General features: G+C 40.4%; 1 protein-coding gene across 14 annotated transcripts in view; it reads left to right on the forward strand.

Moving 5' to 3' along the window:
* The window catches only part of LIMCH1 (LIM and calponin homology domains 1), a 339,607-nt gene that overhangs the window by 306,270 nt on the left and 10,217 nt on the right, over window positions 1-23,120 (forward strand). For 5 of the 14 annotated variants that reach the window (XM_019025483.4, XM_055385616.2, XM_055385617.2 and 2 more), the window contains 9 exons: window positions 4,806-4,846; window positions 9,657-9,737; window positions 13,339-13,431; window positions 14,288-14,392; window positions 15,671-15,798; window positions 17,722-17,843; window positions 19,036-19,156; window positions 21,177-21,254; window positions 22,863-22,971. In XM_019025483.4, coding sequence (XP_018881028.4) covers window positions 4,806-4,846; window positions 9,657-9,737; window positions 13,339-13,431; window positions 14,288-14,392; window positions 15,671-15,798; window positions 17,722-17,843; window positions 19,036-19,156; window positions 21,177-21,254; window positions 22,863-22,971 — 878 coding nt within the window. Of the gene's footprint in view, window positions 1-4,805; window positions 4,847-9,653; window positions 9,738-13,338; window positions 13,432-14,287; window positions 14,393-15,670; window positions 15,799-17,721; window positions 17,844-19,035; window positions 19,157-21,176; window positions 21,264-22,862; window positions 22,972-23,120 lie in introns of all 14 variants that reach the window. The other 9 variants (XM_055385619.2, XM_055385620.2, XM_055385625.2 and 6 more) reach the window with 4 other exon arrangements.

The raw sequence follows: 23,120 nt of genomic DNA on the forward strand, positions 1-23,120 counted from the left end.
TCCTTTATATTGCTATTCCTGTAGCCAGGGTGTTTGCCAGAGTCTGTGATAGCTGAATTTATGACTTCAGAATGGAAAGCTGGAGCTGGATTCTCTATTTGAGCAGACCAGGAACCCTAGCTGCCAAGGCCATTTGCTCAGCCAGGCACTATAGGCACAATAGAGCCTATACAAGTGTTAGAGCTTTAAATTTTTTGTATTATCAAAATTAGCTGGGTGTGGTGGCGTGCACCTTTAGTCCCAGCTACTTGGGAGGCTGAGGCAGGAGAATCACTTGAACCCAGGAGGCGGAGGTTGCAGTGAGCTGAGATCATGCCACTGCACTCCAGCCTGGTGACAGAGCTGTCTCAAAAAAAAAAATTTGTATTATCTCCAAAATATAAAAAGATAAAAAGTCATAAAATCAGAAATTAATATACTTAATAAAAAGTTTAATATTATGTATATTTCACTGTTAATTCTAGTCTTCATAAATGTCCATTTAATTTGACAGTAATTTTGAGAAAAAGCCTTATTTTTTTTCTACTCCACAATAATTCCTGGGTGCATGATGATTATTGAGAAATCATTCACCATCATAGATTAAACAGGTTATAAACAAACATTTTAATCTTTATGTGTGTGTATTACATAAATTACATTCTCATATATATATGAGAAACGTGTGTGTGTGTAATACACATACATAATACTAAAGATTTAAAAATGTTTAACACATACATACTGAGGATATATTTTAATATGTTTGATGTATTTTAATGTGTTTGATATAATGTGGGAAGGGGTTGCCTCTAGAAACGTGGGCATTTAGGGCCTATAAGAAGGTCTTAAAATGGCACTGACCACTGAAAATTCCCCAAGTACTGTGTAGACCATATATAGGGTTGTGAATTCACCCCTTTACTCTTTAAGAACCCAATTTGAATCCCTTTATCCTAGTGGGAATCGCAGGTGCTCATGACCACCAGAAAGGGCCCTGAGGGATGTGAACAGTGGAGGATGGGTTCTGAGAATTCCACAACCCAGAGGGACTATTCTTCAAAACAACTAGACCGCTGAGTCTTACTGCTGTGAGATATCTCTCTAGATGTGGAAATGGGCCAGATGCAGTGGCTCACACCTGTAATCCCAATACTTTGGGAGGCCGAGGCAGGAGGAGCACTTGAGGCCAGCAGTTGAGACCAGCCTGGGCAACATAGCAAGACTTTGTCGCTACCAAAAAAAAAAATTTTAAATATAAACATTTTTTAAAAAAAGAAACAGCCAGAGTTCAGGAGGCAAGAACTGTAGGGTTTCTTATTTTTCTTTTTTAATAGACTTTCCCCAGTGTGTTTTGTAGATTTAGCTTATTTTTACTTTTCTTTTTAAGGGTGGGCAGCTATTTGAGCCACTGGCAGAATCTGAGTTGGCTTCTATTAGCTATTATTGATGTTTGGCAGATAAGTTGGGTTTTATCTACATAACAGGGAACTCTTGGCAATAATTAACTGGTACATGTACTGATGGATACTAGGTTCTTAATGTGGAAACAAGTTTAATACTGTTTTCAAAGCATTTGTCTTAAATTTGTCCGTCCTACTGTCCTGAAGGGAATTAAAAATAAAGTGTCACAACTGGGCCAGCAAATGGCCATATTTGGACCAATTTTAATTCTGCCCTATTTCTAGTACTTTCTAATTGTGTAGATAAGTGGTATAGAGAGGGAATAAATATTTTAAGCCATTTTAAAGCCATGTTTTGTTTTCTTATAAATTTACACATTCCATTACTTATTGTGAGGCATTTTGATTTTGTAAAATGTGCTGCTGAATTGAGAAACTTTACTTCATTCTTTACCCAAGTCGAATGACTAAAAAATAAAATTTAGTAGAGTACTGAAACATTTCAAAATGTATTCTTTAAGATAGAATTATATTTGGAATACACCAGTTGTATACTTGTATTAGTTTGTTTTCATGCTGTTGATAAAGACATACCTGAGACTGGGTAATTTATAAAGGAAAGAGGCTTCATTGACTCACAGTTCCACATGGCTGAAGAGGCCTCACAGTCATAGTGGAAGATGAAGGAAGAGCAACGGGACATCTTACATGGTGGCCAGCAAAGAGAGAGCTTGTGCAGGGAAACTTCCCTTTATAAAACCATCAGATCTCGTGAGACTTATTCACTATCACAAGAATAGCACAAGAAAGACCCACCCTCATGATTCAATTACCTCCCACCAGGTCCCTCCCATGACATGTGGGAATCGTGGGAGCTACAATTCAAGATTTGGGAGGGGACATAGCCAAACCATATGAATACTTTCATCTGGCCCACGGAAACTGTAATTATAGCTGCATGCTCTGGAGACAGAATGCCTGGGTTCAAATTTTCGTGTGTCTAGTTCTTAGCTGTGTGACCTTACCCATCAGATTTCCCCTAATCTCTAATCAGCACCTGTAAACTGGAAATAATATCAGTAATAACCTCATAGGGATATTAGAAATACCAAATGGGAGAATCGATAAAAAGTGTTTAGCTCAATACCTGGCCCAGAATAAGCATTCATAATGTAATCTAGTAATTGTAGAATAGCAGCAGGAGGAGTAAAAGAATAGAGCAAGACGTCAGGCAGAAATAAACTACTCTCGAATCCTTTCTTTAAAATAAGAGTGTTCATGTTGCGGAGATCGGGTTTTTCACTGTGGTTCTCAAACCCTGTGTGCCAGGGTCCCTGTAGGGCTTGGAGCCCACTCTCACAGTGTCTCATTCAGTAGGTATAGGCTGGGGCCAGAGGATTTGCATTTCTTACAGGTTCCCAGGTGATGCTCATGCTGCACATCTCACCACACTCTGAAAACCACTGGCCTCAAGTATTTATTTCAATTGTGCACCAAAAATATCACTGATTGATATGAAAATAACAGTAATAATTGCTTGACATTTATAAAGTTTCCATCTTTCAAGAAGCCAGAGACCTCTAATAAATGTAATCTTAAAACACATGATTTGTCTTCAATTGGGTTGGGGAAATGGGGGAGGCATAGGTCTCTGCCCAGCACCCATTTAAGGGACTGATCTGAAGTCAAGCATCAAGTCCAGTGAAACTCTAGGGTTAGGATCAGGTATCCTGGAGCCACACCTAATACTTTCTCCCCCAGAAAGTGGTCTCTGCCCCATTTCTATAAAGTCATCCATTCATAGATTGGTCATACAGGTCACTGAAGATCTGCTGATCGACCCTAATGATGTTCCACATGTTTTCCTTACACACACACCCAGGCATTCAGTCTTTAAATGCCCTGAAAACGGTCATAAAATACATTTGAAAGTGACAAATTTCCTTTTCTTAGCTGCCTCTCAGCAGCAGAAAGATATCTCAAACTGATGTTTCAGTAAAATATGTGCACATTAAAAACTGATTTTTTTAATTGAAAATGACGACAACAGCAGAGTTTAAGGATGCAAATCCTTGCCATGAGCCACCACAGAAAGGCATATACACAACCTTTATTTATACATACAAAAAACTTCCGCCACAGACTTCTATACATAACCTTTATGACATGTAATGTATATGAAATAGTAATTAAACCACCCATCTTTGCTGCCTTTTATACTTTTCTAGTGTTCTCCAAAAAGCAATACAAATTGTACATTTTTGTTCTTGCATAGTATATCATTCTATCATTTTGAGATTTAACATTTTAACACTATCACCATTAAGTATGACCCTATGAAATTTCATCTAACACCAAAGAAGACAAAGCATAAACTGTCCTGGTTCTGTTGATTTTGTACATGTCTTCAGGTTTTATATGTGTGTTATTAAGACATTTTGTACTGTAGATTTACTGACTCTCAATTCTGGTATTGACTAGAGCCAAACCCCCTATAGTACTTGGGAGCATGGTTCTATTCAGTTCTCACCCCAGTTTTCATGGTTTTCTGTTTGTTCTGTTCTGCCATCTGATCTAGAGTCGCCTGGCACTGCCAGTGTTCCGCTTAAAGTTCGGAACTCTTGGCGACGATCCCAGTTTTTCTCCCAGTCAGGTAAACTGCATACTGGGTAGCTGTATTTCTTTTGTGCGAAAATCCATGTTGGGGCGATCAATGATGTCTGGCACTTGTCTTCATTTCTGATTTCTGGGGAAAAAAATTATTTCTTATGCACAGTTAGCAAAGAGCTAGTTCTTTGATATTACTACCAGTTATGCTAAAATTGGGGGTAGGGGGAGAGGAATCACACAACTTTATGTTGATTTCAAGAATTCAAAGAAATAATAATATTCATCGTTTTCTTGAGAGTCCCCTGCCTTTAAAAAAAAAAAAAGATTAAAAGCATTTACCAGAAACTGATCATAGTTCTGTTGTTAACTGTGTCACTGTGTTTGCTTCCCGGGTGACATCTGGCCTCTGTTTGTATGGTACTTCTCCATGCCAGACAGTGAGGGAACTGCTCCGTCAAGCCACAATGCAAGGTGCACTAAGAATCAGTACTAATAGGAACAGTTTTTGCTTCCTGTAGTCTAGTACCTGGTGTTAACTGATGTGATCAATCATTTGATAGTGGTTTAAACTTCTTTTGGTGATGGGTGCAACCTGCTACAGGGGTTGTCTGCTTTATTATGATTTTCTAATGTTCTTGACTTACCAAACACACACACACACCCACACACACACACACACACACACACACACACGCACACACAATTGGTTTAAAGCTGATGTAGGAACTATACTCCACTGATAGGTCAAAAACAAAGACAATTAGAAAATACTCACATTCATATCTTTTTTTTCTTTCTTTTTTTTCTGTGCAGTGGATTCTCCAAGCAGTGAGAAGTCACCTGTTACGACACCTGTAAGTCACTCATTTTAAGGAATAAGATTATGAGTTAGTGTGATTTTAATTTATAACATTTGATTGGCTTAAAGAGTATTTAGGCCTGGTGCAGGCGGTGGCTCACGCCTGTAATCCCAACACTTTGAGAGGGTGAGGCGGGTGGATCACGAGGTCAGGTGTTCAAGATCAGGCTGACCAACATGGTGAAACACCGTCTCTTACTAAAAATACAAAAATTAGGCAGGTGTGGTGGCACCGAGATCGTGTCACTGCACTCCAATCTGGGCGACAGAGCGAGACGTCTCAAAAAAAAAGAAAAAAAGAGTATTCAACCAAAATTGAGACCCAAACAATTGATTTGTAAAAGAATAATTAAAAGTCATATATAACGCCATTGGGTAAATTATAAAGACATGGATTATCATTATATGGAATTGTTACTGTGCCTGGAAATAAGTGATAAGTCAAGAAAGCAAAATCTAAGAGGCAATTAAAATGAATGTGACAGACTTGGCATGGTGGCTCACACCTGTAATCCCAGCACTTTGGGAGACCGAGGTAGGTGGATCACTTGAGGTCAGGAGTTCGAGACCAACCTAGCCAACATGGTGAAACCCCGTCTCTATTGAAAACACAAAAATTAGCTGGCTGTGCTGGCGGGCACCTGTAATCCCAGCTACTCAGGAGGCTGAGGCAGGAGAATTGCTTCAACCCAGGAGGAAGAGGTTGCAGTGAGCCAAGATCACACTACTGCACTGCAGCCTGGGTGACAGAGCAAGACTCCATCTCAAAGAAAAGAAAAAAGAATAATAGAATAGAATAGAATAGAATAGAATAGAATAGAATAGAATAGAATAGAATAGAATTAGTATTAAAACTGACAATTTCTATAGATACATTTTTTTAAATGTACCTCATTTTTTAATATGAGGATAATACTTGAACATAGTATATTGTTGGCAGATAGGACCTGGCCTGAACTCTCCAAGAGACCCAAACTCTCATTTTTGCACCCCTTCTCATAATGAGTATTTGACCAATAATAACTGTAATGTTGCTTTCTATTTTGTATTTTAATGAAATAAGAAAACATTTGTTAATTAAAATAAGACACAAGGTGCTGTGGACATTCCTTGCTGCTGCATGGCATCTGAACTGGTATTTCTAATCTCAGGCCTTGTTCGCCCTCTGGAATTCCCATTAGATTTGGAGACTTTCTCTGTGGCACAACCAACTGTGGCATTGCCCATGAGCAACCCCAGCTCAGCCACATAATCACTACTGTGCCTTTGATTCTGGATCTAGCTGTGTAGCCCTGAAGGTGTTATATAACTTCTCTGACCCTCATCTTCCTTGACCATACAGTAAGATGACAGTACTTTTCTTTTGAAGTTGTCATGGGCGTTAATTGAAATAATTATTCAGAAGCCCCTAGCACAGTGGCTGATATGTAAATAAATCCTCCCCCTCTCCCAATAGCTAATCCAAGAGGCCCACCATAGTCAATATCAATTCTTATCTGTAGGTAAATTGTCTCACTTAGGGAGTTCTAAGTGCCTCTGCAGAACAGAGAAGGGATCCATCACTTGTTGCATAACCCTTGATGTCCCCAGCCACAGTACAAAACTAGGGACTATCTGTGGAGGCTCAGTCCCAAGCCAATACTGGCAATCCTGAGTTTCCTGGGAAACTGAGTTCACTGATGATGGATGGGAACCCCAGAACGATCCCAAAGCTGGCATCCATGGCACAGATCTGAAGATTTCCATTTTAAATTGCATTTGGAACAAAGATGTCAGTTGTTCATGCCCCCTGGGTAGGGGTGGAGAGGAAGGGCATTCCAAAGAAACACATTCTCATTTCTTGTTTATGGAAAATAGAATAAGAAAGACACAAATCACTGGCCTACTTAAGTAAATGCTCTGAAAATTTCATGTGCTTTTGATAGTAAATGTCTCATCATAGAATAGAAATAAAAGAAACTTGAAATAAGTAAAGCTTCAAGAGGAGATAAGCATTAGATTATGCTGGCCTCCGTAGACTCTGGCCATTTTTGGTCAGTCTTGGAGTACCGGAGGCCCTCGGGACTATGAAAGAAAGGGACTCTGATGGTAGGAGATGCATTACCCAGCATGAAGGGATTCCATTCATTTATTCAACAAACGTTTGTTGAGGGCCTAAAAATATAAGGTCTTGGGGTAGATAGGAGGATGAGGGGCCCTTCCTGCCTCCTGAAGAATCCCTAGGCCAGAGGAAGATATGGACTTGTAAACAGGTAAATTGTAGGACAAAGTGGGTTAAATGCTGTCCATTCTGACTTCCTCTAGCACCTTTTACATCTCTTATGATAGTTATCACACTGTCTTCTGGTCATATGCATATATTGGTCACTCTTCCACCCCACACGCACTCAGGTGTAAGCTCCATGAGGCTGGGCCACTTGGCCAGCTGGTAACCCCGCCCTGGCCCACAGTCAGTGCCCAGCAAATAATCTGCGAAAGAAGGAGCAAGATCATTGTTTCATTCTCTCTTGTCTATCATGCTGGTTTCTTCCCCTTTATCCTCCTCTTAAAATACGCACTGCTTTCCTCTGTTGCCTTTTAACACATATTCTGTATTTTCTGTGCTCAATCCCCCCACCCCACACTTCCTCCTCCTATCTGCCCACTCCTTGCTTGACTTATTCCTGAGAGCACTGCCTAGTGAAATTTAGAAATTAAATAATTCCTAATTGTTTCTCTTATTTTCCTACTATTGGACTTTCCTCAGTGTTTTTTCTATGGCTTTATTCACATAAACATCCCCTTTTCCCTCAAAAGACAAAGAGGGGCCATGCCCCTGGAAGAGCTTCTGAATGTTTAAACCACCTCGAAGTTCTAGAACAATGACAGGTGGAGCCAACTTCCAACACCATTAAATTCCAGTAGAATTTCCCGTCTGGTATAACCACATTTGGATAACATTTATGGTCATCCAAGGGAGTTTGGGAAATTTTAGATTACAGATGCTCTTCAACTTAAGAATGGGGTCACAGCCCAATAAAGACATTGTAAGTTGAAAATACTTTAAGTCAAAACTGCATTTGATATGCCCAACCTACTGAACATTATAGCTCAGCCTTGCCTACCTTAAACGTGCTCAAAACATTATGTTAGCCTACAGTTGGGCAAAATCATCTCACACAAAGCCTATTTTATGATAAAGTGTTGAATATCTCATGAAATTTATTGAATACCATCCTAAAAGTGAAAAATAGAATGGCTGTTTGGGTATTTGAAGTACAGTTTCTACCAACTGCATATTGCTTTTGTACCATTATAAACTTGAAAAAATGTTAAGTTAACCCACCTAAGTTGGGGACCATCTGTATACACAGTTAAATGATTTTCCCCCTGCATAACTTCCAAGAGCCTGTAATATGCTAATGTGCAGTGTGAAACTCAGGAGTGGCAAGCAGGAAGCGATAAGCTAGTATCCCTAGATTATTGGCCCACTTGGGTTTGACTATTCTGTGAGCATCATGGCCATCCCAATCAATTGCAGGAAGCACAGCAGCAAGAGTACAAAATGAGGCCCATGTTTCATTTGTCCAAATGTATTAAAGTTCTAAATATTTATGAAGTTATAAATCAAGCATTGCCCATAGCCTGGTCTGCATTCTCTGCCTGAAGATACTTCCCTGGGCCAGCCCACCCGCCATGCACCTGAATGGTAATGTGGATCTGTTGGGGGCCAGGCAGAGTGGGAGGTGGGCTGGCCCAGGTACCCTGGGCACTAACGGGATCTATCAAAGCCTTGGCTAGCACTGACCCTGTTCATCTTCCCAGGCTACCAGGGTACATAGATTTTGCCTGCACCCCTCCCCACCCCAACCCTGTTTCCCATCCCCCAACAACTTCCCCACCCTTGCCTTGCTTTTTCAACTTAAGATTCCCAGGCAGTTGCTTCCCTTTCCTACCCCATCAGAACAAAGGGAAGGGAGGAGCACAGTTATTGTGCCCTGGTCTGCCGGGGCACCTACTCTGGGCGACTGGGGCAGCCGACTTTAAACACAGCAGCCCCTCTTTTCCTGGTTTCCTGGGGGCAGGCTGTGATTTCCCTTCCCCCCACCCGCCACCTGCACCCTCCCAGTCTCATATTCTGTGGCCTGGGCACCTGCTTCGGTTCATGGATTTTTCTCTGTTATTCCTCATTATTTACTTGGTTCCCAAACTTGCAAAAACCTTTTATTAATACAAAAAGGAAGTAAGTCTTTGAGCTTGAGTGTTTGTGTCATGCGGGCCCCAGGGCAAGTGATCTGCTTGCCTGGATCTTAGGTGGTACTGGTGAGCATTGGTGAGTTAAACAACCCACTGTAGGGAAAAGTGGTATGGAAAAGCAACAGCAGTATAAAAGATTAGTTTTATAGCGTGGCAAACACCACTTCTTACAAAATGCATTTCTGCTAAAATAACTGGTCTCGTTTCCTTGGACCCAGGATCAATATGCAGAATGAGCACCTTAGGTTCAGAAGCATGAATGCATTTAAGAGAAATCACTTCTAAGAGAAATGAAGCAAAGCCTTCCAATGCCAGTGGCTAATAACTTTGTGTTTTCATTAGCTCCAAAAAGATTCACAGAATCATACCAGCGTCTTGGAAGTAAACCAAAGAGGGACTAAGATTAAAAAATGGTTTCTGCCACCAAAGAGGATGTTTAGATATATGAAGCCTTCTGCTCCTGTGTGTCAATCTGGGTGCCAGGCCAGAGGCCAATTGTCTACTCTTCACCTGGCCTGTCCCTTGAGGACATGGCTCAATTCTGATCATGGTTTTATTTTTCTAAGCAGTTTAAGTTCTGGGCATGGGACCCAGAAGAGGAGCGCAGACGACAGGAAAAATGGCAACAGGAACAGGAACGTTTGCTCCAGGTAGGATGGGGTTTGCTGCTTTTTTTGTTTTTGCTTTTTTGTCCTCTTGCTTTCCATTGCATTAAATAGACTTTTAGCACAGGAAATGAATGGAATCAAGTTATTCTCAGAAGTTAGTGAGTCTCAAGTCAGTTCATTTTGTGTCCTTGTAACAGGGTACCCTGTGTCTCATTCTTCCTGCCAAAGACTGCAATAATAAACATGATGAAAAACCATTCATATTAACACTGAACCAAAAAACCCTCCAAGTATGGTTAAGGGCCAGTCTACCCATTCATCACCTCCTTAGTTGCCTGTCAATTTCCGGTCAATTAGCAGTGGGAATGAATTATCTAAAAGCTCTCTGCTAGCATACACATGAAATAAAATTTAGCCTCAGTCTACTTTCTTAAATAGAAACTTTTGCTCTACCTTTGAGGCTGGGCGTGGTGGCTCACAACTGTAATCCCAGCACTTTGGGAGGCCGATGTGAGTGCATCGCCTGAGGTCAGGAGTTGGAGACCAGCCTGGTCAACATGACGAAACCCCGTCTCTACCAAAAATACAAAAATTAGCTGGGCGTGGTGATGCACACCTGTAATTCCTGCTACTCAGGAGGTTGAGACAGAAGAATCACTTGAACTCAGAAGGCAGAGGTTGCAGTGAGCTGAGATCATGCCACTGCACTCCAGCCTAGACAACAGAGTGAGAATGTCTAAAAAAAAAAAAAAAGCCTATGTGAGTGGATCACCTGAGGTCAGGAGTTGGAGACCAGCCTGAGACCAACATGGAGAAACCCCATCTCTACTAAAAATACAAAATTAGCTGGGTGTGATGTCACATGCCTGTAATCCCAGCTAGGGAGGCTGAGACAGGAGAATCGTTTGAACCCGTGAGGCCGAGGTTGCAGTGAGCCGAGATCACGCCATTGCACTCCAGCCTGGACGACAAAAACAAAACTCCATCTCAAAAAAAAGAAAAAAGAAAAGAAAAAGAAATGTTTGCTCTACCTTTGAGTAAAAGCTGCTGATTATCAATTCTAGAAAAATTCTGGTAGTAAGTTCATCATACTCCCACTTCATGCCAGTTTTATGGATTAACAGGGCTTCAAAAGGTAACCTAGCAACCTAAAGAACTAACCCATGTTGGGTACCTGGGATGTGCCAGGAACTGAGGTTAACGCTTGACATTTTTACTTCATTTATCCTCAAACAGCACTTCAAAGTATGTCTTATTAGCCCTTGTTTGCAACTGAAGAAAGTAAAGTTCACTGAAATTAAGTTAATTGCTCAAGGTTACACAACTAATAGGTGTCAAGACCAGATTCAAATCCAAGTCTGGATGACTTTAAAACTCATGCTCCTTCTACTACATTCCCACTAGTACTGATTTTACTAAAATAAATAAATAAATAAATAAAGGAAAATAATGTTAAATCTCATTAATTTTGATGACTTTCTGCTGCTTGTAGAAAGCAATGCTTTTTTTGACGTTTGTTCATTTTTTTTTTTAATTATACTTCAAGTTCTGGGATACATGTGCAGAACGGGCAGGTTTGTTACATAGGTATACACATGTCATGGTGGTTTGCTGCACCCACCAACCCGTCACCTACATTAGGTATTTCTCCTAATGCTATCCCTCCACTAGCCCCCCAACCCCTGACAGGCCCCGGTGTGTGGTGTTCCCCTCCCTGTGTCCATGTGTTCTCATTGTTCAGCTCCCACTTATGAGTGAGAACATGCAATGCATAGAAAGCAATGCTTAATGCAAGTTTATTTTACTTACTTTTTCTTTTCTTTTTTTTTTTTTCCTAATCCTTTTGGCTTATTTCCCAGGGATGAGGTGGTAGACAGTGATTTAGATAGCAGTAGTAGATGGTAGTGTGGTTTTGGCTCTGCCTGTTAAGTTTGGCATTTTGTAACTTGCAGAAGGTTAAGCCTTCAATACCAAACTGTTAGTAGGAACCCGATTCATCAAAATCTCGGGGCTACTGGGATTTCAGGTCCATTGTGAGACCTCAGTGCACCCCTGACCATCTGCTCGTCTCTGGGAGAGTTAGGTGCTCATTCCCCAGCTAAATGGTGAACAGCCAAGAGTCAGATTTCCACACGGTGAAGTCAAGCAAATGTGCTCCTCACTGTGGTGCTCTATTACACGCCAAGGGGTGACCCTGGTAACAGAGGCGGGCACCAGGCCTTTGTATTGCTCCTGTGTTTCTAACTTGTTGCCTGGTATGGCATCGTGGGTTGTGGGCCAAGGTGTTTGTAGGGGAGGGCGTGAGAGAGAGAGAGAGAGAGAGATCGTGTGTGTGTGTGTGTGTGTGTGTGTGTGTGTGTGTGTGTGTGTGTGTGTGAAATACTACATCTTTCACTCTCTGCATCTCTGCATCATCAGTTCATCCTGTTGGTGAGGGGAACACATGATGTAAGTTCCTAGAACCAAGAAGCCTAAGAAGCTTTACTTGTTTTCAGCTTTTATGTAGTTTTAAGGTCTCTTTCCTGTATTCTAAAAAGCCCCTGAAGTCCCTCTCTAAAACTTTACAATACTTGGTTTTCATAACAAATTTTTACCAGGAAATAAAGATCATGCCATGGGTTAATCAACAATGATTTTGTTAGAGTTAATAAGAACACCAGGCTCCAGAGAATGCCAAGAAAGTCCTCCTGCTCCTAAGATACCAACGAAACAGGTGATGCCTGGAGGAAATCTCAGTGGCTTCCCCATGAAGACAGAAGCAGACTTGTTTCAGCCTCGAAGAGAGGATTGACAATAGTCAGCCTAAAATATTTGAGTGTGTGCACCACACATCAATGGTTCCTTTGTCTCTGTCATGTCAGGATGCCATTCCCAAGGCATCAGGAGTGTCACTTCTCATTTTATACATTAATTTTAATCCCCGTTTATTCATTTCTTCTAATCAGCCATCAGGGACTCCAATCACATTTTAAACACCACTTTTATTCTTAGTATGTTCTTTTTTCCCCCCAGAAATGGTGACTTCTGCTGCATTATTTCTGAAAACAAAAATGGCAGTTCTGAAGAAGTACTCTAATGGACTGTTTAAAAACTACTCTTAATTCAGAAGTTACTTAAAGCTAGGAAGACTCTATTTTGGTAGAATAGTCACAAGCAAAGAGTAATTCAGCTATTCAGCTAATTATCATCTTGTCCACAGTGGACCTTTCTGTATTGTGTGTCTAATAAACCTTCAAGGTTTTTCATCTTTTATTACACTCTCCTCGCAGCAATGCATTTCTATTAGTGGAATGGCAAAACTCATCTCCAAAGGGCCCAATAAAACCAAACTATTGGTTTAGCACACCTGGAACAAAACTGGAGTGAAGGAAGATTTTAGAGGCTTTCCACCTTTCCGTCTTTTCTCTTTCTGTAAGCAAAACATGAGCAGCAGAAAATACTGCTGTCCATTGGATTATGTTCCCAAAATGTTTGAGTGCCACAAAACCATATTCCCTTTTTATTGCATGAATCAATTAAATTCAGAATCCTAACAAGAAGAAGATAATCTTGCAACGTATTGTACATGGTGGTTTAGGGGGGAAAATTCCCGATGACATATGCAATGGTCAGTTGAGAACAATCTATGGAAATTCCATAACAGGAAAGATACCAGAAGGAGCAGGACAAGCTGAAAGAAGAATGGGAAAAGGCCCAAAAGGAGGTGGAAGAGGAAGAACGCAGATATTATGAGGAGGTAGGAAATTCCCAAGAAGGAATTTGACCTTGTCATCCCAATTCCTCAAAGTCTAGCAACACTCTCTGTGTCTGTGGCATGCGGATGCATGTGGCCGTGTCTGACTCTTTACTGACAGCAGAATCCCATCAAGCTCTTTAAAACAGTCATGTCATTTAGGTTCTAAAAGACCACAATTCCTCACAAATACAGTTCGTGATAAGGGTGTGTTGAGTCACAGTCAAGGGAGACGATACAATTACATCTGTTCTCTAATCAGTGAGTTAGATTCTTGATTGATCTTAGAGAGGTGACATGAAATAATCAGTTCCATTCATTTGTGTGTTTGTTGTTTGGTAATAGTGAATTAATTTTATGAGGATAATTTTGATATTGAGGCTGAATGACTGCATTTACTATATAGCACTAAAGAGACTTGGAGGAGAAGAGAATTTTGTTTAGGTTCATTTTGTTTTTTAAATGAATAAGCCAGAACACATTAGATAACTTAAAGGGGGCTGCATTTTATGTATGTTATGTAAAGTTTGTTCATGATTAATATTGTGAATTTTATATTCAACAATACTTTTTGTGCATAATCAGATCCCTAATAGCATTTCTAATTAGGCTTCTTGTATTACTCTAACTAATTAATTTGCAGAGTCTTTGTTTTTCAAAATTAAATGTTAATTTCTAAATTATTACCCATGGAGAGTGTTATATGATTTGCATGCTTTTGGAAAATAAGACTTTTTAAAATGCCCTGCTTGTTCGAACATATTCTGATTTTTTTCTAAAGTGCCTTAATGACATTTTTCTCTTGACAAATATGATTTTTATTTTCCCCCCTTTCATCGATTCCTGTCCTTCCCCTTAGGAGCGTAAGATAATTGAAGACACTGTGGTTCCATTTACTGTTTCTTCAAGTTCCGCTGACCAGCTGTCTACCTCTTCCTCCATGACTGAAGGCAGTGGGACAATGGTGAGACCACAGATTAAAAGCAATTTGTGAAATAAATAAACCTAAATGGAAGTACAAAACCCCAAGACCAAGGTTACCGAACAGTCTCACTAGTTTAAATCCAAGACTAGCTATTCCCCTAGAATCACGTCAGCTACTATGTGGCCATTGTACCCCATTGTTCTATCACTGCTGCAGCCAAATTCTAGAGTCATTTCCTGGGGAGTGGTAAAGTCATTACCCCAGCAAGATCTATCCCAGTAGTCTGGAAGCCAAAGTCTCTCCATACCTGACTGGCAAGATCTCAATTAGTGAAGTCATATTCTGGAATATCCTTCTCACAGCCCAGTTGCCAGATCATTCATTCATTCAATATATATTTATTCCCCTCTGCCATACTATACATTCTTTTCCATTGTTTGGCAGTAGCAAAGATGTCAATAACATGTTCTCCACCAGCATCCATGAAAATTGCTTCTAACCCCCCCACATTCCACAAGACCTGTAGTCGCAGCTGCCTGGGAGGCTGAGGCGAAGGATCCCTTAAGCCAAGGAGGTAAAGGCTGCAGTGAACATGATCTTGCCATTGCACCACTGTACTCCAGCCCGGGTGAGAGAACAAGACCCTATCTCTAAAGGAAATAATAATAATAAAAAAAGCTAATGCATGCTGGGCTTAACACTCAGGTGATGGGTGCAGCAAACCACCATGGCACATGTTTATCTGTGTAACAAACCTGCACATCCTGCATATGTACCCCGAAACTTAAAAACAAAACAACAAATAAAAAAACCTAAATAAATAAATAAAATGAACTTATGTAGAACAGCACTAAAAACAAACCAAAATCCACAAGAAATTTACATGTTGTCTTTGAAGGCCAGAGAGAGCCTATAAAGTCTGGTCTGCCTCCACATTCCCCAAATAAGGTCATAGAAGATGGAAGTACAGGGCAGAAGTTATATCAAGACCTGGGTAGTCCATAATCCACATAAAGGAAAATAACCTGTGGATACCAGAAAACCATTTGTCCTGAAATGAGCGGTCCTATGACTGTTTTATTTTGAAAGAGGGGTTTTCTAATCAATTCCCTTTTGTGATAACTTTCTAAAGAGATTCAGATTATACATTTATTCCAAATAGTTGGAAATCAGTTGCTATTCAGTTAATTTGGACAACTGTTCTTTAAATTATAGGTAACATGATTGAAAAATACTTCAAATATCCCTGGCCAGAGATAAGGGTTATACAGTGTGTTTAAAATTTATACTTAAGATTTTCATTGTTTTTCTCCTTAGAATAAGATAGACCTGGGAAACTGTCAAGATGAAAAACAAGACAGAAGATGGAAGAAATCATTCCAGGGAGATGACAGTGACTTATTGCTGAAGACTAGGGAAAGTGATCGACTGGAGGAGAAGGGCAGGTATGAGCCCATCCCAAGCCATCCATGAAAATGTACAAAGCTGGGCTCTGCTCATGCACGCCCAGGAAGGGTACTCATTGCTGATGCAAATTACATTCAGCTTCGAAATGAATGTTCCAGTAATACATTACATATTGTTTGGACATATTTTGTAATAGGTCTAAAATCAGTGCCCTTATGCTTTTGAATATAAATAGCCTTATTTTTTTTTCTTTTTTTTTTTTCCTTGAGACGGAGTCTCACTCTGTCTCAGGCTGGAGTGCCATGGTGCAATCTTGGCTCACTGCAACTGCTACCTCCCAGGTTCAAGCGAGTCTCCTCCCTCAGCCTCCCAAGTAGCTGGGACTACAGGTGCGTGCCACCACGCCCAGCTAATTTTTGTATTTTTAGTAGAGATGGGGTTTCGTCATGTTGGTCAGGCTGGTCTCGAACTCCTGACCTCAGGTGATCCACCTGCCTCCACCTCCTGAAGTACTGGGATTACAGGTGTGAGCCACCATGCCTGGCCTAAATAGCCTTATTTTTAAATAGGCAAACTCTTTTTTAAACAAAGGGGGACAGTATCAGTCTTCAAAAGCTGATTCAAAGCCCCAAACCTAAATATTACTCACTTGAAATGATGAATGTGTCTGGAGTGATAGAAATTGAAATGAGAACCTGGGGTCCCACCACTATGGTTTCACTGTGGACCTGAAGTTGGCCATTATTATCCCCTGAGCTGTAAGAAATCATGTTTGCTCTGGTGATAATATAAAGCATAACCAACTAATTAACTGGTTATGGGTAGTCACCCCACCCATGCTCTACTGTGTTCCATGGAAGATCAGAGAAGGACAGCTAGAGACCCCTGGAGCACTCAAAACTAGCTCACACTGGAGCAGACTCTGGTTGTGGCTGAGGGTTGTAATGGGTTTATTCATGCCACCCCATCCCATCCCTTACCTAGAAGGGACCCACAGAAAGCCCAGGAAGCTGGGAGTGCTCTGCCACCAACATGTTCTTCATGAGAAAGATGTTTTCCTCTGGGGCTCTGAGTTACCAGATAGGTATTGGCAAGAGTGCATGCATGTGCACACACACAGCATCCCAGAGGGATCTGAGGCATGAAAGGCTAAGTGTCATTTTCAAAGACTGGCCAACTTGAAAGGTTGGCTGGGAGCAGAGCTTTCCTGGTGGGATTTTGCTCTGAGAATTCTCCTATGCTCATCAGCTAGAAGACTGGTTAAATTGTAAGCTACAGGTGCTCAGGGCTATGTCCAGAAACTGTAGAGCCCTTGGATGACTTTCCAGTTTAAACTCTTCAAAGGGACTTTTCAGTTTTATGCAATGAAAACCACTAGTCAGGAAGATCTGAATGATGCTGATAAGCTATTTACAAAATGTACAAAAAATGTAACTTTACAGAAAACCTTTGACCTTCATTTTTGCAATTTTTTGCATTTTTGCAATTTCTCCAGATAGGCATTTTATATGAATTTTAGCTAGTTCTCCAGGCTGTCCCTGTTTTCACCAGAAAAACTTTCCTTTTATCTCCTCCATCTGTTCATTCTTTGCACACAGAAGCCACTGAAAGGCCAGTGAGTTACCATGGTCTTCAAAGGTTCCATGTGGCTAAATTATTTTTACAGTAAGTGCTCTCTTGTGAACATCAGGTTAGCTCTGGCATTCCTTGAAATTATTAGAATGAAGACCTTTGTGGACAGAGAAGGCATCAGAAATGATAGTTTGTTGAGCTTGTTAAACGGGTGGATAATAGAAATTTGTAGTACTTTATCATTTTAAATCTATTTTAAAATAGAATAAAGAGTCCCATCTCTTTTTTTATATTGTAATTGGTACTCCCATCCTTTAAGTTATAGGACCAAGAAGTTTTATTCAGTTACTTTTCTCTCTGCTCTGAAGTATACCTCTTTATTTTAACAGCCTAACTGAAGGGGCCTTGGCTCATTCTGGGAACCCTGTATCAAAAGGAGTCCATGAAGACCATCAGCTGGATACCGAGGCTGGGGCCCCACACTGTGGAACAAACCCGCAGCTTGCTCAGGGTAAGAATGGAGAAGACCAGTTTCATTCAATGTTTAAATTGTTATAAGACCCCCACATTGTCCAGAAAGCTATGATCTCTGCTGGCTGCAGGCTTCTCTCTAAGGGCCCTGGACTTCTAGCTTATGCCCAATATATAGCAAATAAACTTCTACCATCGTGTGCTCAGACTCTATAGGAACTTGCTGGGGACTCAGTGAGACCTGAGAGCGTGTTCGCACTTAAAAAAAAAATGTAACTTTACAGAAAACCTTTGACCTTCATAAGTAGTGCATTCTGAGACTTCCTCAAATTCCCAATTCCACCATTGGACATAATCTCCCCATAAAATGCTTATGGAGGAGTGGAATCCCCAAAGCCGGGTGAGATGTGGCTGCTGGAATGTTGGGAAGGTCCCATCGGTTCCCATTGCCATTTCACCCTCATTCCCACCTGTGTCTCCCACGCTCCTGGCTCACCATAACAAAATTCAAATGTATTCCTCACCAAAATGATCAAATTCTACATGCCGAGGGTCTTCAGGATCATTCCTAGATAACTGAAACTTCAAATGTTGAATGATATAAAGAGGGGGAGTGAGCTAAGAGGATGAAAGAGTGACCCTGGTAAATGTGTTTATTGCCAAAGCAAATCTGGCTGACCAAATAAACATTTTTTAATGGTGGAATTAACGAATTTTGCCTTAAATTTTTTAGCCTGTTGTCTATACACATATTTACCTGGGTTTGATTATAATACATAAGCATAGATTTGTGCGTGTTCCCAAACAGAGATATCCTGCAAGCCGAATACCATTCAGGTGCCCTATGGATTTAAACCACATCACAGTTGGTGTGATCCATGAGTCAGAGAAAGCAATGGGTGTTTACTGTGTTTTAGAAATGATGTTCCAGGTTATAATTGCATCCACCCAGATTTGCTTTCTTTCATGCATAAGAAGTCAGTATTTTAAAGTACTGTTTTATGACATCAGAAATCAGCGAGGGGAAAGGGCATGGTTCCTGACCTCCTTTGTTTCCAAAACTAAATCATGATGCAGTGATTTAAGTGGCCTCTCTAACCACCATGTGCCCATGACCTGCATGAAATCGCTATAAAACCTCAACAGGCATTAGCACTTTAAAGAAAGGTGACTTCCTAGGTAGTAAGGTGATTTTACTGTGCACTATATTTATGTTCTTTAATTGGCCTCAGATCCATCCCAGAATCAGCAGACATCAAATCCAACGCACAGTTCAGAAGATGTGAAGCCAAAAACCCTCCCACTGGATAAAAGCATTAACCATCAGATCGAGTCTCCCAGTGAAAGGCGGAAGTGAGTAACCAGACACGATGGTTGTGGGATTCCCTTTTTGAAAAATTCATTTAGTTAGAAGGGGGAAGAGTGAAAAATGTGAGATGGCAAGAGGACAGCAGCATTTTTGTGCTTTCTCTCCGTTAAATCTCATTGACAAGGTGGTCAATATAAATGGAAGTTTGGGTCAGTCTTTCTGGCAAGTAAATATGTACTCTGAATTTATCGAGTTGTAATAGGCAAAGTTATGTTTTTAGCCCACAAATTTAAACATTGGAAAGCAGGTGCAGGCCTGTTGTGTTTGTAATTCATTTGAGTTAAATTGCCTCAGAGCCTGTGGACAAAGTTTCGTTCAAGGAAAAAAATGTTATTCTCTCATTATTATGCTCTCCTGTAAGGTAATTACCTGAGCTGTAATTTAATTTTGTAAGAAAGTATTTTTGACAATAATAGTTTCTATCGTGTTTGAACCATTTCAATATAATAGGCACTCTGTTGAAGAGTTTACATATATTTCTCTCCTTTTCATCCATTGACTCACTGAACCCTTCCAATAACTTAATGAGATTGTTCCTGCCATTTTACAGACGATAAAATTGAGGCTCAGGGAAGTTAAATAACTTATCCAAATTATTTAACTGATTAAGTAGTAGAGGAATTCAAAATGAACCCTCAGTTTCACGTAAGATCATATTTGAGCCAGAGATACCTTATAACCCAATGTTTAAAACGTTAACATTCATAGTACTGTAACCAATCATTCTACCTAGGGCCAGACTACCTCCATTCAGATTTTGACTCAGCCACTTGCCTACATTGGACCTTGAGCAAATTACTTAACCTTTCTCTGCCTCGTTTATAAAATGGGAATGACAATAGTCCCTACCTCATAGGGTTTTGTGCCTGGCTAATAGTAAGTGTAGGTGATGATGATGATGATGATGACGATAACTTGTTTTGTAAGAGAAAAATATTTATTGTCTTATTTTTCTCGTTACATTTTCCTTTTTCCCAATGCAATATTTGAACCATTTCCTCTGTTTCTCTTATGTCGATCCAGTTTCATTTCTATTTGTCTATATGACACTCAGAATCAATAGAAGCTAAAATTGGCTAGAAGTAATCACTATTGTTATTGATTATTGCAGTGATGTTTAATCTTTTTTAAAGCATTGGTACTTATACTTTAGGGTGTTACATGAAAATGTGATATTTGGAGAAGATAAGCATTCCCTGGCGAGGGAGGTTTGGGTGGGAAGCGGGATCAGGGAGTTATGCCGAAAGCGGAAGACACATGGACTCACACGCTGTTCACTTCTGTGCTGGTATTTTTCTTTCCCTTGTTCTTTTCTGTGTTCTACCCCTTTTCTTTACAAATGATATTAACTTTTAAAAGCAAGAGCCCAGAGCTGATGGCTTAATCACAGGCAGGGCTCACGTACAACCGTTCTAGTAGCTTCTAGCTGGGAGCTATTCTGACTTGTTGATGCCCATGACATATCAGTTGTTACATGTTTTGAACATGACCCTTCATCCCACGTATCCATAATGAATTTGTTGATAAGGGAAGTCACTGAAAATAGCTCCTTTAAGTTCTGCCCTTTATCTCTGGGCTCTCCTTGAAGATCTGCCCTGGATCCCTCCTCATCTTTCCCCTTCCACGGAGTCCATCATTTTTATATCTAATTAGCATGCCAAAGCAGTTTGGCTAGCAACTTAAAAAACAACCTGGCAATTTTAGCGAGTGAAGAAATTAACTAAAAATAAAGATCATAAAAAATTCTGTCTTTTCTGTTCAGCAATGCCAGCATGCCAACCTGGTTTTGATTTTATGTAGCTAATACATGTACAATTCTTGCTAGACATTATTACTATTTTTGTTCATTAAAAAAAAAATACTGCCAGGAAATGCTGTGGTCTTTGATTTGGTTGTCACAAAAGTTTTATTTTATTTTATTTTCCTAATCTAAAATGTCTTTTTTTAATGGAGTTTGGCTTCTCTTTGCTTGTCATAATTTTTGACTCCTTTACCACATTACAGGAAAAGTCCCCGAGAGCACTTCCAGGCTGGGCCTTTCTCTCCCTGTTCTCCCACCCCTCCCGGTCAGTCACCAAACAGGTACAAGAGGTCAGCAGGCCTTTCTGAGGCTGCTTTGTTGGGACTAGAGCTTGCCAAGCATCATTTCAACTGAATTAGTGCTTGCCAAATGATTTTGAGGGATGTGTCCATCCACATCTCTTCCTACACACACACAGAGGCAAGAGGAAAGAGAACATTGTCCATCTGCCTGCAGATTTATCAGCTGCAATAGAAAAAGTCAGGCCTGTGACATTGGTGCCGCTATGGCCACAGGGCTTTAATTACATTGTGTGGAAACTCCAATCTAATAATAAAATCCACCAGATAACCGCCGGGCTCCAAAGCTGGCGCCTTTCCCTTCAAGAGGGCTAAGCCCTCCTAGGCAGGATCCACTGATGGCTCTTACAGAGAACCAGGCGGAGGCTGACAAACGAAACTTCATCCTTCTAACCTACTCCAGCTCTCTAATGATGACTTCTGGACATTAGCTGGGCCCCATGATATTTTTAAAAGCCGCCTGAATTCCCGTTCCCTGGAGAGACAAATTACTGAGTGCTCAGAGATTTTCTTTGATGTAGAAATTTCATTTAACTACTGGATAAGAGGGAAATCCTAATAAATAGCATTTGATTAGGGGAACTCTTCCTCTTTTCTACTGTCTTCCTTTCTGTTTCTCCTGTCCCTCTGTATCCTGCTGGTTTTCAAATGATATTGCATATTTTTAAATTCCTTGTATAATTCCAAGAGTTTCTCAGACATTTGGCATCATTGCAATGTGATCTTAGTTATATAAAAGCTGCCTTTCAGAGGACAGCTGTCTAGTTTCAGATGGGTTGCTGAAGGTGTCCTTAAGGTGTCCTCTCACCTGGTTTTGCTCTGCTGGTTTGGTTCCAGTCCATTGCTGGGCAGTGTACTGGGTGCTGCAGGGGTACAGAGAGGAGGTAGATGCAGTCCTGCCCTCAAGAGGCTTCCAGTTTAGAGAGAAGGCAAGTGCCTTCATTCACAGAGTGTTTGCACTGGAAGAAATTGTAGAGATAATCTGGTCCAATCCTTTCATATTAAAAGGTGAAAGAGAAACCCAAAGTTAGTTTATTACACCAGATCAGAGAACTTGGTGACAGAGCAGACATTAGATCTCACCTCTCCCAGCCCTCTGCCTAGTCTGCTGTATCACAGGTGATTATTTTCAAACAAAAATGTTGTTTTCTTAATAAGTAAAAAGAAATGCTATAGTGGACCAGTGAACCACTTATGGGAAATTTAAAAGCAATATTGAAACCCCAGGAAAGCGAAACTCAGTTATCTTTTAGGACTTATAAAAAAGTATGATAAATATATTGAATCATGTTGAGGCATCTGAATAGACTACAACACAAACTTCTTGAAACAAATAACCTAATAACTTAAACACACGCACCAGATTCAGTACCATAGTGGAGACCCAGTATATTTAGTCTGGCAGTTGTTTGCCATTTATATCTAATGTTTAATCTCCTATTCATCATCAGTTCCATCATTCTCATTTCATTCATGATATAGGCATCTTAAAAATCCATATTTTCATTTTTGCATGAGGTTACATGTCTGTGTGTTTGACCAGGTATGCTAAACTGAAGTTTTTATTGTTACGTATATTTTTAAACCTAGGTCTATAAGTGGAAAGAAGCTGTGCTCTTCCTGTGGGCTTCCTTTGGGTAAAGGAGCTGCAATGATCATCGAGACCCTCAATCTCTATTTTCACATCCAATGTTTCAGGGTACGTACTTACTGCTTTGCTCTCCAGACACAACTTCGTGATGTCTTTTGGCATCGTTCTGTGCTGAAAAATGCCTCTTGGAAATTCTGGAGGGCTTTGTCTGTGAGGTCTCACTGTCTAGGTTGTATAGACATTCCTTCAGAATGAAA

The sequence above is a fragment of the Gorilla gorilla genome, chromosome 3 (assembly GCF_029281585.2).
Source record: "Gorilla gorilla gorilla isolate KB3781 chromosome 3, NHGRI_mGorGor1-v2.1_pri, whole genome shotgun sequence".
Lineage (NCBI taxonomy): Eukaryota > Metazoa > Chordata > Mammalia > Primates > Hominidae > Gorilla > Gorilla gorilla.